At 42.3% G+C, this 16,956-nt stretch overlaps 1 protein-coding gene across 2 annotated transcripts in view; it reads left to right on the top strand.

Moving 5' to 3' along the window:
• LOC309546837 (uncharacterized protein) overlaps window positions 1-16,956 on the top strand; it is a 95,237-nt gene that overhangs the window by 62,559 nt on the left and 15,722 nt on the right. For both annotated transcript variants that reach the window (XM_082246528.1, XM_082246527.1), the window contains exons 11-12: window positions 4,009-4,145; window positions 8,471-8,560. In XM_082246528.1, the coding sequence (XP_082102654.1) occupies window positions 4,009-4,145; window positions 8,471-8,560 (227 nt within the window). The remainder of the gene's footprint in view (window positions 1-4,008; window positions 4,146-8,470; window positions 8,561-16,956) is intronic.

The raw sequence follows: 16,956 nt of genomic DNA, 5'->3' as shown, positions 1-16,956 counted from the left end.
CGTGATCAAAAGTTGCATAGTTACATAGTTTGTGAGGTTGAAAAAAGACATCAGTCCATCCAGTTCAACCTATGATGTGTGTGTGTGTTTGCTGTTAACTGTACATTGTATACCCCTGTATGTTGTGGTCTTTAAGGTGCCCATCTAATAGTTTTTTGAAACTATTGATGCTCCCTGCTGATACGACTGTTTGCGGAAGAGAATTCCACATCCTTACTGCTCTGACAGTGAAGGACCCCTTACGTATTTTAAGGTTAAACTGTTTCTCCTCTAGTTTTAGTGAGTGGCCACGTGTCTTATTATATTCCCTTTCTCTAAAAAGTTTGTTCCTTATGCAAGGGTCATCACCAGTACAGTATTTGTACATTGATATCATATCCCCCCTCAATCGCCTCTTCTCCAGAGAGAATAAGTTCAGTGCTTGTAGTCTTTCCTCATAGCTGATGTCCTCCATTCCCCTAATTATTTTTGTTGCCCTTCTCTGGACTCTCTCTAGTTCCAGCACATCCTTCCTGAGGACCGGTGCCCAGAACTGGACAGCATACTCCAGATGTGGCCGGACCAGAGTCTTGTAGAGTGGGAGAATAATCTCTTTATTTCTGGAGTGAATCCCCTTTTTATACATGCCAGTATTCTGTTGGCTTTGCTTACAGCGGCTTGGCATTGCATGCCATTGCCAAGCCTGTTGTCCACCAGTACCCCCAGGTCCTTTTCCATCCTAGACTCACCCAGAGGTTTCCCCCCCCCCCCAGTGAGTAGCTTGCTTTTGTGTTTCTGATGCCCAAGTGCATTAACTTACATACCCCAGTTCTTAATACCGTGTATTGCCCCCTTTAACATCAATGACAGCTTGAAGTCTTTTGTGGTATTTGTGGATGAGGCTCTTTATCTTCTCAGATGGTAAAGCTGCCCATTCTTCCTGCCAAAAAGCCTCCAGTTCCTGTAAATTCTTTGGCTGTCTTGCATGAACTGCAAATTTGAGATCTCCCCAGAGTGGTCCAATGATATTGAGGTCAGGAGACTGAGATGGCCACTTTAGAACCTTCACTTTATTCTACTGTAGTCAATGACCGGTCAACTTGGCCTTGTGTTTAGGATCATTGTCATGTTGGAATTTCCAAGTACGTTCCATGCGCAGCTTCCGGGCTGATGAATGCCAATTTTCCTCCAGTATTTTTTGATAACATACTGCATTCGTCCTTCATTCCATTCTGACTAAATTTCCTGTGCCTTTTTGTAGCTCACACATCCCCAAAACATCAGCGATCCACCTCAGTGTTTCACAGTAGGAATGGTGTACCTTTCATCATAGGCCTTGTTGACTCCTCTCCAAATGTAGCGTTTATGGTTGTGGCCAAAAAGCTCAATTTTGGTCTCACTCCAAATGACTTTGTGCCAGAAGGTTTGAGACTTGTCTCTGTGCTGTTTAGCATATTGTAAGCGGGATACTTTGTCGCATTTGCGTAGTAATGGCTTTCTTCTGGGGACTCGACCATTCAGCCCATCTTTCTTCAAGTGCCTCCTTATTGTGTATCTTGAAACAGCCACACCACATGTTTTCAGAGAGTCCTGTATTTCACCTGAATTTTTCCTGTCAGTTGTGGCCTAAATGCTGGATGAGATGCTAGTTGCTTAAATGCTAGCTGAGATGCTGAGGAAAGGGATTTAGGAGTAATTATTTCTGAAGACTTAAAGGTGGGAAGACAATGTAATAGAGCAGCACGAAATGCCAGCAGAATGCTTGGATGTATAGGGAGAGGTATAAGCAGTAGAAAGAGAGAAGTGCTTATGCCGCTGTACAGAACACTGGTGAGACCTCACTTGGAGTATTGTGCGCAGTACTGGAGGCCATATCTCCAGAAGGATATAGATACTCTAGAGAGAGTTCAGAGAAGAGCTACTAAACTAGTACATGGATTGCAGGAAAAAACTTACCAGGAAAGGTTAAAGGACCTTAACATGTATAGCTTGGAAGAAAGAAGAGACAGAGGGGATATGATAGAAACTTTTAAATACATAAAGGGAATCAACTCGGTAAAGGAGGAGAGCATATTTAAAAGAAGAAAAACTACCACAAGAGGACACAGTTTTAAATTAGAGGGGCAAAGGTTTAAAAGTAATATGAGGAAGTATTACTTTACTGAGAGAGTAGTGGATGCATGGAATAACCTTCCTGCAGAAGTGGTAGCTGCAAATACAGTGAAGGAGTTTAAGCATGCATGGGATAGGCATAAGGCTATCCTTCATACAAGATAGGGCCAGGGACTATTCATAGGATTCAGATATATTGGGCAGACTAGATGGGCCAAATGGTTCTTATCTGCCGACACATTCTAGGTTTCTATGTTTCTAGTTGGTCTCCCTGATCGTGGTTTGGTTTTAACAGAACCCCTCATTTTCCACTTCTTGATTAGAGTTTGAACACTGCTGATTTGCATTCTCAATTCCTTGGATATCTTTTTATATCCCTTTCCTGTTTTATACAGTTCAACTACCTTTTCCTGCAGATCCTTTGACAATTCTTTTGCTTTCCCCATGACTCAGAACCAGAAACCGCCGCAGAAAGTGCAGCCCCGGATGAAAGATGCAAGGGTCTGTCAGGAGTCCAAAAACTCATTGAACTTTTATATACACGCACTAATTACAAGCAAACAGATAACAGGTGAGGATGGTTACCTTTAATAGCCATTCAAACCCCTTTGTGTCAACTTGTGTGCATGTTATCAGGCCAAAATCACCAGGGTATGTAAACTTTTGATCAGGGTCATTTGGGTCCTTTCTGTTGTCATTATGATTTAAAAAGAGTAAACACAGTTGATTGATAATAAATGGATTCAGCCAAACACTAACCATGAGTGAAAGAAACGTTTTTGTGTTATCATTCATATTCTCGGAAAAATGGCCAAGAAATCATATATTCTGCCAAAGTATGTAAACGTATGAGCACAGATAGATAGATAGATAGATAGATAGATAGATAGATAGATAGATAGATAGATAGATAGATAGATAGATAGATAGATAGATAGATAGATAGATAGATAGATAGATAGATAGATAGATAGATAGATAGATAGATAGATAGATAGATAGATAGATAGATATTAGCCTTGTTTTTTATGGTTGTCAAATTTAATATTTTTTAGTTGTTGTATTTTAAGCCTAAATTTAATCTGCTTAAATTTTGTCTTCCCTGGTTTCCCTCATTTTTTCTCTCATCAAAATGCTAATACATTTTTTTTTTAAATAAAACATTTCCATTTTTATTACATACCTTATTTTAGAGCCAGTGGCATAATCACAGTGTCTTTTATGCTTCTCAATGCAATGTAGGTAGATAATGGCAACTATTGTGCTGCCTTACTACCCCATTCAAGAGCCCTCAGCCCCGATGGAACAATGCAGACAGCTTTAGGTAACTGCCACATGTGAGACTGAGCCTCCATGACTGAAAGAGTTGAAATTCAGAAAGAAAGAAAGGGGCAGGCCAAGGACAATTATGCCGGACATAGATGGATCGAATCTCGGGCCAGTTCAGCAGGGACCGGCTGAGATTAATTTCATGTATGGGCAGGCTGGTTGTATCCAGGTCGATCAATCAATATAGCCGCTAGCAGTAATCATTGTGTTCTTCCAGGTGGGAAAGCTCCCCATCAGAAGAACACAATAGTGCTGCTGGAGCGATTCCCCCATCAACACGCACTGTGTTAATGGGGGTATCGAGCGAGGTGGAAGGAAAGAAAATCACATAATTTTTAGGCTGTTTAAGGCTGGAGAGGAAAAACCTCTTCCAGCCAGCAAATGAGGCTAGCTTTGTCTGACTTGCTGCAGTAATATCAAAGTAAGCATTTTCTGTACAGGAGAGGAATCTGTACAAATGTGCAAGACTAAAGGTAAGGCTGGAGTTCTGTTTTTTCTTATGCTATTTTTTGTAATGTTAGATTGCTGACATCTCAGTGAAAGCATTACTAATATGTGTATTTAATAGTTTTTTTTCTTTTCTTTTAGGGATGGCATTGCAGAGCTTCCAGTGCAGGTCAGTTTTGCAGCTGGCTGTGGAGATGCTAAATGTGAAACCTACCTCCCCAATGAGATCAAAGAGTTGGTCCAGTCTGTAGATATAACCATTGTATGCCTTGGAACTGGTAAGGATTTAATGGTTATACTACATCGCTATTTTTGTAGAGTAATTACAAGGTACATATTTTTAACCACTTGCCATGCAGCGTACCCAGATAGCAAGTGATTATACCAGGATTATGGCTTCAGCTGCTGTCATGATGGTACTGTTTATATTATTTTTTTTTTTCAGCCGCTGTCAATCGGCTGTCAGGTAAAAGGTGATCAGAGAGGCTGTAAAGTTGTTGCGGTTCTGGGTAGGTCCCCCCTCTAGGTGCCACCCCCGCTGGTTCCCGGGCTCTCTCATTCTTCCAGGGAGCCTGTGACCACAGTAAGCAGTTGGGACAGCTGCGCACAGAGTAGATAGAGGAAGATTCAGCAAGGGAAGCATCTGATCAAACATGATCTGTGTTTAATCAGCTGCTTCAAAGGGCAATGGAGACATCAGGGGTCTAACAGACCCTTGATGCCTTCATAAGGAGTACCTGTCAATGCCCAAAGGTATCACAAGAGGGCTTGCTTACCTTCTTGTCATAGCAATACAGTGAAGTGAAAACAAATGTATCAAAAATAAAACTGAATAAATATAAAACAAAATTTAGAAAGCACCCATGTCCCCCCACACATACATGCAAATGCGATGAAATATCACTGCAGACGTCGGAGTGAGAGCAATAATTCTAGGGCCTTCATTTGTGATGACCTCCAAACTGATAACCTGTAATTGCCTTTAAAGCTTCACCTATGGACAAGTTTAGGTACCATAGCCTGTCTCAATTTCACAGATGTGTGCAATTTTAAATCTTGATATCTTTCTTATCTGTTTACTCTATGCAACATTTTATATTGTACCAAAAATTGTACCAATTGTACAAAAAATTGGGTATTATATTGTGATTGTGCTCACTAAAATTCATTTAAGTATATCCTTCCTGAAAATTTTGTGTTTGCTGCGCAAATATCGTGTGACATAAAAAATTGCAAAAGCCACCATTTTATTCTCCAGGACACTTGCCTCCTCACACCTCTTCAGTGCTGTCCTGGCTGCAGCACCGCTCTCCCCTTGTCCTGGTCTCACAGGAATTACTGAGGGCAGTAGGAGCCATAGGCTTCTGCTGCTGTCGGTCAAAGGCTTGGTTTACCCACACTGTGTGTGTCTATAAATGCACACAGCCTGCCTCGGGAACACTCGCACAGTTGTCCCCCTAGCACACGGCTTGCTAAGGAGGCACCGTAGCCGAGAGAAGCAGGCAGTGCCAGTAGGGGGACTTCAGGAGAGGAGGTAAGGGACCACTCTGTGCAGTGCAGTATTGTTGCACAGAGCAGGTAAGTATAACATCATTTTTTATTTTAAATTTTTTTTTTTTTTTTTTTTTGTGACTTTAATGCCACTTTAACTGTCAGAAGATCTGCAATTTGTAAAATACAGCTTAAACTGAATGCATGTTTTGTCCTCTTTTATGTTCACTCTTACAGTGGCCTATACCTACCTTTCTATTAGTCCCTTTTCACACTGATGGAAGTCTATGGCAAAACATCGTAACCTGCACGAAAACTGCAGGTACAATGTGCTGCCCCGCTCTGCAGGTAAAGCATAGTAGATCAATATGAAAGTAGCCTTACTCCCACACTGCTCTGTTTATCTATGGGAACAAGGAGAAGACCTGCCTCAACTTTCAAGCTGACTATAGATGGGCCAAAATTCAGCCACTTCATCAGAGACCGGGTGAATTTTGATTCCTATGTGGGGATCCCTGTCTTTTAAATGGGAATTTTGGAAAACGTTTGTCAATCAGTGGCTGCAGACAATCCATGGACTACGTTCCAGGTGAACTGAGAAACCGCTCTTCCTGCCTTTCCAGAAGATGAAAGAAAGGAAATATGAAAATGAATTCAATCTGGTTCTTCTCTTTCGGCCTACTTGGTATGAGTTTGGTCTTTCAAGGGGAATAACCACTTGGTGTCCCAAGTGGATTTAGGGAAGTTTCACGGTATTGTTAAGGGTTAGTTCTCCCTGAACAGTCAAGATGGTTCAGTTTGCCTAGGTCTCTGTGGCTTCCTCTGCCTTCAAAGTGTACAGCACATTGCATAAAGCTAGAGCAGTTCCTTGGGCATATAGGCCAGGAGGTTGGCAGAAGTGGTGTGTAAGCATCTGGCTAAGGGTGGCAAACACCTTCATTCACCACTAAAGAATGGACCTGACCTTGCTGCCTTCTGAGGCACTTCTGATGTTTTTCTGTGGCTGTCTCTCGTGTATATAGATTTAGACAGCAGGTTATTTTGTAAGTCTTTTTGCCCTCCCTTCCTTAAATGGCATTGCTCGTTATGTCCCATAGTAGGCTGACATGAGGCGGTCCAGGAATGAGGAAAATTGTTTTCATACTTACTGTAATTTTCCTTTCCTGGATCCTCCTCATGTCAGACGAGAATTTCCCACCCAGGCCTCCGTCACGAGGCTTGTAAAGGGAACATTTCCTATGGGAGACTTTATAGGCTAGTTAGAGGTTGTCCTAGAGGGGTCAGAGAGGCGGAGCTGTCCCATAGTAGGATGACATGAGGAGGATCCAGGAAAGGAAAATTACAGTAAGTATGAAAACAATTTTCCTCAATATGCCCCTATGACGTTCTTAGCACTATATGGGTGATATATTTAAGGTCTTTATGGAAAATGATTTAATTTTGTACTTGTTTATAATGAATAAGGGGGAGGGGTGTGTTGGGGGTTCTAGGTATTACTGGAGTTTTGCTTTAACCACTAAAAGACCAAGTCTTTTCTGGCACTTTTTGTTTACAAGTTTAAATCAGTATTTTTTTATTTATTTTTTTTCTAGCAGAGAGCCTAGGAAATAAAATGTTAATCATTGCAATTTTTATGTCACACAGTATTTGTGCAGCGGTTTTTCAAGCCGTTTTTTTTTTTTAAAAATACATTTTAGTTAATTTAAAAAAAAAAAAAAAGCAATATATTCTACACTTCTTTTTTTTTTTGTATAATATGAAAGATTATGTTATGCTGAGTAAATAGATACTTAACCCATCACGCTGTAAAATTGCACACGCTCGTAAAATGGCGACAAACTACAGTACTTTAAATTCTCCACAGGCGACATTTTAAATGCCTTAACAGGTTACCCTTTATAGAATTATAGAGAAGGCCTAGCGCTAGAATTATTGCTCTCGCGCTAATGCTCGCATCAAAACATGCATGATGCGAACACTGTTACATATGCGTGCGTGACTTGTGTATGCATTTGCTTCTGTGTGCAAGCATAGAGGGATGGGGCGCTTTAATTTTTCTAATTTTATTTCATTTCTTTACACTGTCCCTTTTTTTTTTTTAATCACGTTTATTCCCATTACAAGGAGTGAAAACATCCTATAAGGATGACCGGTCCTCTTTATGACGAGATCCTGGTCAAAAAGACCCCAAATCTCTTCTTTACCTTTTTTAAAAGCAAAAGATTTTTTTTTCAAAATTTTTTGATTTTTTGCCAAAGAAAAAATTATTTTGGCTTTTGATATTATCCAACAAATTTTAAGAGAATATCTGTTGTATAACTATATTCTATATTGTAATCTATTATTTACATATTCCTTATTTAATGCCTAATTTTGTTTGTTTCTGTTTCTACTATATTAAATGCAAATATACATACTGTTTTTCTTTATACTGATATTTGCTATTTTATGCTGAATACTAAAATATTTTTATATTGCAATATTACCTGTTTTACAAGATCTCTAAATAAACTGTTTTGTACACCAAAAAAAATTGTTTACTTTCACCCTGGACCGGAAGTGGCGTCATGACGTCGCTCCGGTCATCCAAAGCCATAGAGACTTCTGTAACCAGCCAGCGGCACCGTCGAATCATTTCTCAGACAAGAGACACTGGCGTGGGGGTGTTGTCCAACCACCCCCCCAGCGTTTATGAAAGCGTTCTAGCGACTTGTGAGCCTCTCGGAACGCTTTCAAAAGAAAGCCAGCCGCAAACTGAAAAGAACAATACCGGGGTTATGGCTGTTATCTTCAGTCATAATCCCGGTAAACTACTTGCAAACCGCAACTTGGGTGTATATAAACCTATTGCAGTCGGCAAATGGCTAATATCTGCTTAGAATACTGCTCTCAAATAGCTGTTCACTGGGGGGTTCTTAGTGTGGAGATCACATGGTCCATATTGGTGGGCATATAAAGTTGTTTTCCGTTACTTGCTCTTTTTAAGAGGGTAAACTGTTCATAATATTCTAACTGTGTATAAAATACCCATAAACTACAAATATATACAAATGTATGGCACAGTAGTGATGTGAGTAATATTGGCCCATTCTTAGTGTTGTTTTTCTCTTAGGTGTGACTGTAGAAAGTGAGGGGATGGATCGAAAGAATTTATCTCTACCTGGCTTCCAATCCACATTACTCAGAGATGCTGTAGCCTCAGGTAAATTTTAACTTTTCTTCTTCTTCTTCCTTTTTTTAACCACTTAAGCCCCGGAAGATTTTACCCCCTTCCTGACTCGGGGGTATTTTGCGATTCGGCACTGCGCGATTTTAATGGACAATTGCGCGGTCGTGCGACGCTTTACCTAAACTAATTTGACGTCAGTTTTTTTCCCACAAACAGAGCTTTCTTTTAGTGATATTTGATCACCTGTGCGATTTTTTGGATCATGCTCTATAAACAAAAAAAGAGCGTCAATTTTGCAAAAATAACAATATTTTTCACATTTTTTTATATGAAATTCCCCAAAAAAATGTAAAAATCAAAATTTTTCAACATTTTCGGCCAATATGCTACATGTTTGGTAAAAAAAAAAATCGCAAAAAGCGTATTTTGATTGGTTTGCGCAAAAGTTATCGCGTTTACTAACAAAGGGAAAGATTTTTGTCATTTTTGTTGTTGTTTTTTTTAACGCGTAATGGCGGCGATCTGCGTTTTTTTTTTTTGAGGGACTGCGACATTGGGGCGGACAGATCGGACCCTTGACTGACATTTTTGACACTTTTGGGGTTACCAGTGACATTACTGCAGTAATCAGTGCTATACATATGCACTGTTATTGTAAAATGACACTGGTAGTGAAGGGGTTAACTTTATTTGAGAGGGAGGGGCTGTGTGTGTCCCTAGGGGCGTGATTCTAACTGTGATTGGCTGTGGCTTGAGGTGTAGGAACAATGATCAATGGTCCTTCATAGTAGAACCTTATGATCACTGTTCCTACACAGGGGAGAATGACAGGCGGCTTGTTTACACTAGCCGCCTGCCTTTCTCCCGCTGTCATCGGGTCTGCCGCTCACACGCGCGGGGGGGTCCGTGACCGCGCGGGAGTGGGAGCGCGCCTCTGGCGGCGCGCACTCGCTCCCTAGAGCCTCACAGGGTAGTGACGTACCGGTACGTCACTTTGCCTGTGAGGGGCTGACCGCCGCAGTATATGTACTTGCGGCGGTCGGCAAGTGGTTAATTTTTTTATTTATTTTTTTTTTTTTGTACTACGTTTAGTTTTTGTAGGTGATACTTGAACTTAAATTTATTCTGACGAACTGAACCCCCAAAAGATTTTTGGGAGCGAAATTTGAATACAACCTTTTACTGCTCAACAAAAATGCGAAATCCTTCAGATGACTCGCAGGCAGTGACGTCACTAGGGGGGCCAGAGGGGGCTATGGCCTCCCCAACATTATGCTGTGCCCCCCCAACAGGCTCCCACCTCCTGCTCTGGGATGGCTGGTCGGTAAGCCCAGATTGCAGGTTCCCAACCCGCCATCCCCAAGCAATATTGTGAAGAACGGAGCCGCACTAGAAGAAGCAGATGCCGATGCTTCCTGTTTAGTTTTGTCTTTTGTCACAGGCAGAGTGATAACAAATGTTCTCTGCCTGTGAGAGGAGCGATACAGGAAGCATCGGCTCTGCTCTCTACTGCAGCCGCATGCTTCCTCCAGTGCCACTCCGGTCACATCTCCATTGATGTCTCAGAGGAGCCAGCTGTCCCAGCAAGCAGTACCCACCAGCAGTACCAGCCAGCAGTACCCACCAGCAGTACCAACCTTGGGGGACAGCAGCAGCCAGCAATACCTGCAGTAATCCTGAGGAAGAAGTAAAGATTAAGTTCAGTTGAGGTGCAGGTAATCCGCAGTGCATCTGTGTGAAAGCGGCCTTAGGCCCCTTTCACACGATCTATCCGATCGGGTCTGCCTGTCTGTTTTTTATGTGGACCCAATCGAACCCTCCATTCACCTCTATAGAGTGGAAGATGTAAACAAACTTGTGTCCGTTTACACCCGCCTATCTCCAACCCCATCCACTTAAAAAAACAGAAGGGGATCCGTCCCCTTCTGTCTGATCGGTTTGAAGGGCCCAAAGAGTAAAGCAAGCTGTTTCCGTGTCTGCTCTGCATATGCTGAGTGAACACAGACCTGTCATCTGCCTGCTCCACTCACTGTGGCCCGTGACCCGTTACCAAGTCGCTAAAGTGGCCCTCGCTCCTCAAAAGGTTGGGCACCCCTGCTGTAGGGGCATGAGTCCCGGATGGAGAGGTGCGCTGTAGCAGCCTTCCCCCCCTAGTTTTGCCACGATGTGTGACCGAGGGAAGGGGTCCCCGGATGGAGAAGTGCACTGTAGCGCATCAGGAGACCAACGGGGAAATCATAAAGAGCTCCCATGAAGTTGGTAAAAGTGTTATGACTGTTGTGGCTGGCCTTAACACTTTCATCACTGTGGTTGGCAGGTCTCACTGTTTTTCCCTACCTCCTCCTCACTGAGAGCATGGCATCAATACTAGGCTTTATTACTGCGTGAACTGGCATCAATACTAGGCTTTATTACTGCATAAACTGGCATCAATACTAGGCTTTATTACTGCGTAAACTGGCACCAATACTAGGCTTTATTACTGCGTAAACTGGCACCAATACTAGGCTTTATTACTGCGTAAACTGGCACCAATACTAGGCTTTATTACTGTGTAATCTGGCATCAATACTAGGGGTTATTACTGCATAAACTGGCATCAATACTAGAGATTAATACTATGTAAACTGGCACCAAGACTAGGGGCTATTACTGCATAAACTGGCATCAATACTAGGGGCAATTACTACGTAAACTGGCACCAATGCTAGGAGCTATGTGCCCCCTGTGTCTGTTATGTGGCCGCCCCCCCCCCCCAATATATTTTTCCTAGAATCGCCACTGCTCACATGGCCTCCATTTCAAGCTCCAGCCAGAAAACAGGCTATAAAATCCTAGGTGGTACAGAGTCCCATGGACGCTCCATACATTTTTTTTTTCACATTGCCCCACATGGTGCATGAGAAGAGGGTACCCTACTCCCACACATTTTCGGTTTTGCTTGAAGCTTACTCCTTATTGCCCAGGTTAAACAGATTGTACACAGATTAAAGGCTGTTTAGATGCCTAATGATCAAGCTGTCTTCCTCCATCTAACCTTGATGTCTTTGAAGCTGTTATAAGCGCTCCTTACTAATGAAATTACCTAATGCGGACAAGGCATGCATTCCCCTGTACTGGAAGCAACCTACGCCTCGCCAATTAGCCTATGGCTAACCAAGATCAATGAAATTTACATGATGGAGGAAATACCGTCTGCGGTCCACAATAATTACCAGTTTTGCAAACTTTAGTTCTATTTGACTCACTTCATGTTTTCTGAGGACTGCAATTCCCTTCAATCTTTTCCACGTTAGGTGCCTACTCCATAATTGCATAGCTGAAGAACCATATTTAAAGTTTAGTGCAGTGCAGTGTTTCCCTACTCTAATGTCTCTGCTCCCTTCCATTCCTTTTTCTTTTCTTTTCTCTTTTATTTTATCCATTTCTGAACCTTCTCTACTTCTCCACACATTACTTTTTTTGCAAGTCATACACATAGGAATGAAATGTTTTGTTTTTTTTAGACTGTGAGAGGAGATGTTATTTGTACTCCATAGCGGACTTCCTCTGATGTGATCTAATTTTCTATGTTTGTAATACTTACCATAGTTACACACTAGGGATGATCGAACGGTTCGGGTCGACCATCGGTTCGACCCGAACATTGGCTGTTCTAGGCTCGGCCGAATTCTGAACTTTTTGCTGAAAAAGTTCGGAATTCGGCAACCAGAACCGACCAAAATGCAATGGGACAGGAAATGGGCTTTAAAAGCCCGTGATTGGACCAGAACCATCAGTAAAAGACAATTGAGGGGGCAGGAGAATGCTAGGAATGTGATTGGAGTGACTAGGGGGTCCATAGGCCAATCATTAGTGAATACGCCCCCCAGTATATAAGATAGCCCCGCCAAATTCCTAGCATTGTAATACAGGGACATGGAAGAGAGTGGAAGCAGTTCTGTTACTTCTGCTTCAAAAGTGTCATTTAGCATTTATTAGTGTGAGGAAAGGGATATCTAGTGTAGTTAGGGTGCTATTTTCCACTTTAGTTATATTCAAAAATCTGGTTTCTGTAGACAAAGCGTTAAGTGCCAGGGTGACCGTAGTGTAGTGTAGGGTGAACTGACTCTAACTGCTATGGCAGGGTGACCAAGCCCTTCCATGTCAGGGTGCCCGCTATAGAGAAAAGATTGTTTCTCTTAGGTCACTTACAGAACAGCGATATGGCTTCTCGCCTGTCAGCCTGCTTTTTGCTGCAGGCGTTTATAGGGATTTTTTGAGGACATGTTTGGAGTCAGGCAAAACATCTGAACTTGTGTATAGGGGTATATATACACACATACTTATATGTATATATATATATACACCTACACATATATAGGTGTTTAACCTCCTGCCATCCACGCTACAGCCTATATACGGCTGCAGCACGGACTCGAATTTTCGGGAGGCCGTTTTTAAACGGCCTCCCAGTGACACGCCCCCCGCGCGCGCGCGCGCATCGGGGGGAATCTGTGTCGGCCGTGTCCCTTGGACACAGCCGATCACAGATCGTGGTGAATGGCCAATCACAGCGGCCATTCACCACGTGATCAAGCCGTCCAATGAGAGATGATCTCATATGTAAACATATGAGATCATCTCTCATCGCCGGCGCTCCTTCCTCACACAGAGCCTGCGTGTGAGGAAGGAGGGAGAGCTGCACAGCGCCGGGGACACAGAAAAAAGTAATCAGGGCACCGATCACCAGTGCCCTGATTACTAGAGGTACACCAAACACACCTTCAATGCCCACAGTGCCCCCCATCAGTGCACACAATCAGTGCCCATAGTGCTGCCAGTCAGTGCCTGCTCATCTAGGCACTGATGAGCACTGACTGGCAGCACTATGGGCACTGAGTGTGGGCACTGATGGTGCTGCCCATCAGTGCTCATCAGTGCCGCTCATCAGTGCCACCCGCCAGTGCCCATCAGTGCCACCCGCCAGTGCCCATTAGTGCCGCCCGCCAGTGCCCATCAGTGCTGCCCGTCAGTGCCACCTCTCAGTGCCCGTCAGTGCCACCTCTCAGTGCCCGTCAGTGCCACCTCTCAGTGCCCAGCAGTGCCGCCTCTCAGTGCTCATCAGTGCCGCCTATCAGTGCTCATCAGTGTGGCATATTAGTACCTCCTCATCAGTGCCACCTCATCAGTGCCCATAAGTGCCACCTCAGCAGTGCCCATAAGTGCCACCTCATCAGTGCCCATCAGTGCAGCCTATCAGTGCCCATCAGTGCCGCCTCATCAGCGCACATCAGTGAAGGAGAAAAATGTATTTATTTTCAAAATTTACTCGCAAAAAATAAGAAAAACTTTTTTTTTTTCAAAATTTTCTGTCTTTTTTCTTTTTTTTTTATAAAAAATAAAAAACCCAGAGATGATTAAATGCCACCAAAAGAAAGCTCTATTTGTGTGAAAAAAATGATAAAAATTTCATATGGGTACAGTGTAGTATGACCGCGCAATTGTCATTCAAAGTGTGCGAGCGCTGAAAGCTAAAAATTGGTCTGGATGGGAAGGGTGTTTAAGTGCACAGAAGGCAAGTAGTTAAGTAGCAGAACCCTATGCTTGCGCTAATTAAATAATTAACAGGCATATGGCTCCACTCGTATAACACCTATATATGTGTAGGTGTATAAATACATATAAGTATGTGTGTATATATACCCCTATACCGAAGTTCAGATGTTTTGCCTGCCTCCAAAGACCCCAAAAAAATTCCCAAAAAAAACACCTGCGCCAAAAAAAAAACGCCCAGGTGTGTTATTGCAGGCTTTTTTTTTGGGGCATTTTTTTGGGGTCTTTGGAGGCAGGCATGACATCTGAACTTCTGTATAGGGGTATATATACACACCTACACATATATAGGTGTGAAAGTAGCAGAACACTATGCTTGCGCTAATTAAATAATTAACAGGCATATGGCTCCGCTCCTATCATACCTATATATGTGTAAGTGTATAAATACATATAAGTATGTGTGTATATATACCCATATACAGAAGTTCAGATGTTTTGCCTGCCTCCAAAGACCCCCAAAAAATGCCCAAAAAAAAAAAAAAAAACACCCAGGTGTGTTATTGCAGGCTTTTTTTTTTTGCCCAAAAAAACGCTTGCTACAAAACGGCAAGGTGTGAAAATAGCGGAGCCATATCCCTGTTCTATATTAATTCTAATACTAACGACCTTTTTTTTCTGGTTCTGGACATGCTACAGAGCTGAAACTTCACAGGTACACTTTTTAGACCCCCCAGACACTAAATCCAAAGAAATCTCTCTTTTTTTTTTTTTTTCAATAATTGGCTCTCTATCAAAAATGACAATTTTTAAGAACTTTTTTTTGTGTGATTAATAGTCCCTGGGGCATGACCCAGAACCCTAGGCACTTTTTAGGGGCATTTATTGGGTTTTAGGGCTTCAAAATGGTGTTTTTTGATTACCGAAGTTCGGGTCCCATTGATTTCAATGGGGTTCTGAAATCCGGGCCGAACTTTTGGGAAGTTCGGGTGTTCTGGTCGAACCGAACTTTTCGAAAGTTTGATTATCCCTATTACACACCTGTGTATGGTGTATTTTATGGCAGCCATCTCTATTTAGACATACTCTCATAGTGCTATGGTTCTGAACTGGTGTATGACTATAAAACTTAAAGTGGAACTTTAGTCAGAAAATTAGGTAATGCTAGATCAATCACTTCAGGTTGGCCCCCTTTGCATGCATAGCTATGTAAAACATGAAAAATAAGTGTCTATACTGTTTAAAGTCTGGTAATACACTGTCTTAGACACTGCCGAGTTTGTAGAGTCCAATCTGCTTACAGCCTTAAAGCAGAATTAACCCCCCTATCCTTTACAGCCAAGAACGCTGCTTCTGTTTGATCTGAAACTGCCATGGTGCTGCACATGTGATCTGTTATGACACCAGCAATTTGATAGTTTGACAGTTTAGTTGAGGACACAAGAAAATGTAACCGTTCGCAATCCTGGCGTTCCAGGAATGTAACTTTTTTTTTTTTAAACCATTAAATTGATGGGTTTATTTCCACTTTCTGATTTACTGCTGTTCAGGGGCTCTGGGCTTCAGCAAAATTTCAGCCTCCGGCAAGAAGAAGCAGGAGCGATGCTGGAGGCATTTTACAGCACACACTAATTTTGGTAGCAAATTTTATAATATGGAATGTACAGTATGTTCCTTGTTAAAGAACAATATTTTCTATTAAGTTGTTATGTGTAAAGTTCCACTTTAGAATACAGGATTAAAAAATAAAAAATTATTCTGCCAAAGTGTGGTTTTTAAACTTTACCTGGAATTACAAACAATGGCAGTTCATTTGTGCTAGATAAAGATTAAGGTTTACTTCATTGTGATTCAACACCAAGTGCCGAATGGGCTACTTTTCTTATATGTACAAAAATTTAGACATGACCCTGTGTGTAGTGGTGCCACATCCAATGAATATGTAGAAAGAAAAAAGAGAAAAACCCCTAGGGGTAATAGGACTTTAAAGGCATCCACTGTCAATCTCCTAAAGAAATATGCAATATTCACATCTATAAAAACATACAAAATGTATTAGTATTATAGTAACATACTAGAAAGATTCAATTCATAAAAACCATCACACGAGTGAGTGAGCACAAAAGTGCTAAACGGCATGCGCCTAAACCAGAAGAACCTATAAGTGGCCTGACATGTGCCAGGGTCGGATATTTGTGGGTCACAAGGGCAAATAACCTCCTATGTTCGGGTCAGAAGGGTTCTAATGTATAGTTGCCAATGGATCGCTACGCGTTTCGCTATGCAGCTTCCTCAGGAGATCCTATTGGTATTTGGATAATAGACATAGGATGCCCAATATCCTCTCAGTTTGGAAGTATAAAATGATGATGGCAAGATTGTTCCTAGCTGGAATGGTCCATTCTGTAGACGTATCCTTCCTGTTCAAGAGCCACAGCTCCTCCAAATGCTGATCCAATTCTTTGGGATAGCCCCTCCAGCATTGAGATAATGGAGATGTCTACTCACATTATCTCTCTGCTGTGCACACTCACTCTTGTGATGGTCTTTATGAATTAAATCTTTCTAATATGTTACTATAATACATTTTGCATAGTTTTTATACATCTGAGTATTGCATATTTATTTGAGATTGACAGTGGATGTCTTTAACCACTTCCCGCCCGCCCTATTACAAATTGACGGCGGGAATGTGGTTGAGTTATCCTGACCGGACGTCATATGACGGCGGCAGGATAACACCGCTCTGGGCGCCCCCCGGGGGCGCGCAGAGCGGCGATCGGTGATGCGAGGTGTCAGTCTGACACCCTGCATCTCCGATCTCGGTAAAGAGCCTCTGACGGAGGCTCTTTACCATGTGATCAGCCGTGTCCAATCACGGCTGGTCACATAGT

The sequence above is a fragment of the Pelophylax lessonae genome, assembly GCF_965119305.1.
Source record: "Pelophylax lessonae genome assembly, chromosome: 2".
Taxonomy (NCBI): domain Eukaryota; kingdom Metazoa; phylum Chordata; class Amphibia; order Anura; family Ranidae; genus Pelophylax; species Pelophylax lessonae.
This window is presented reverse-complemented; position numbering and strand designations above follow the sequence as displayed.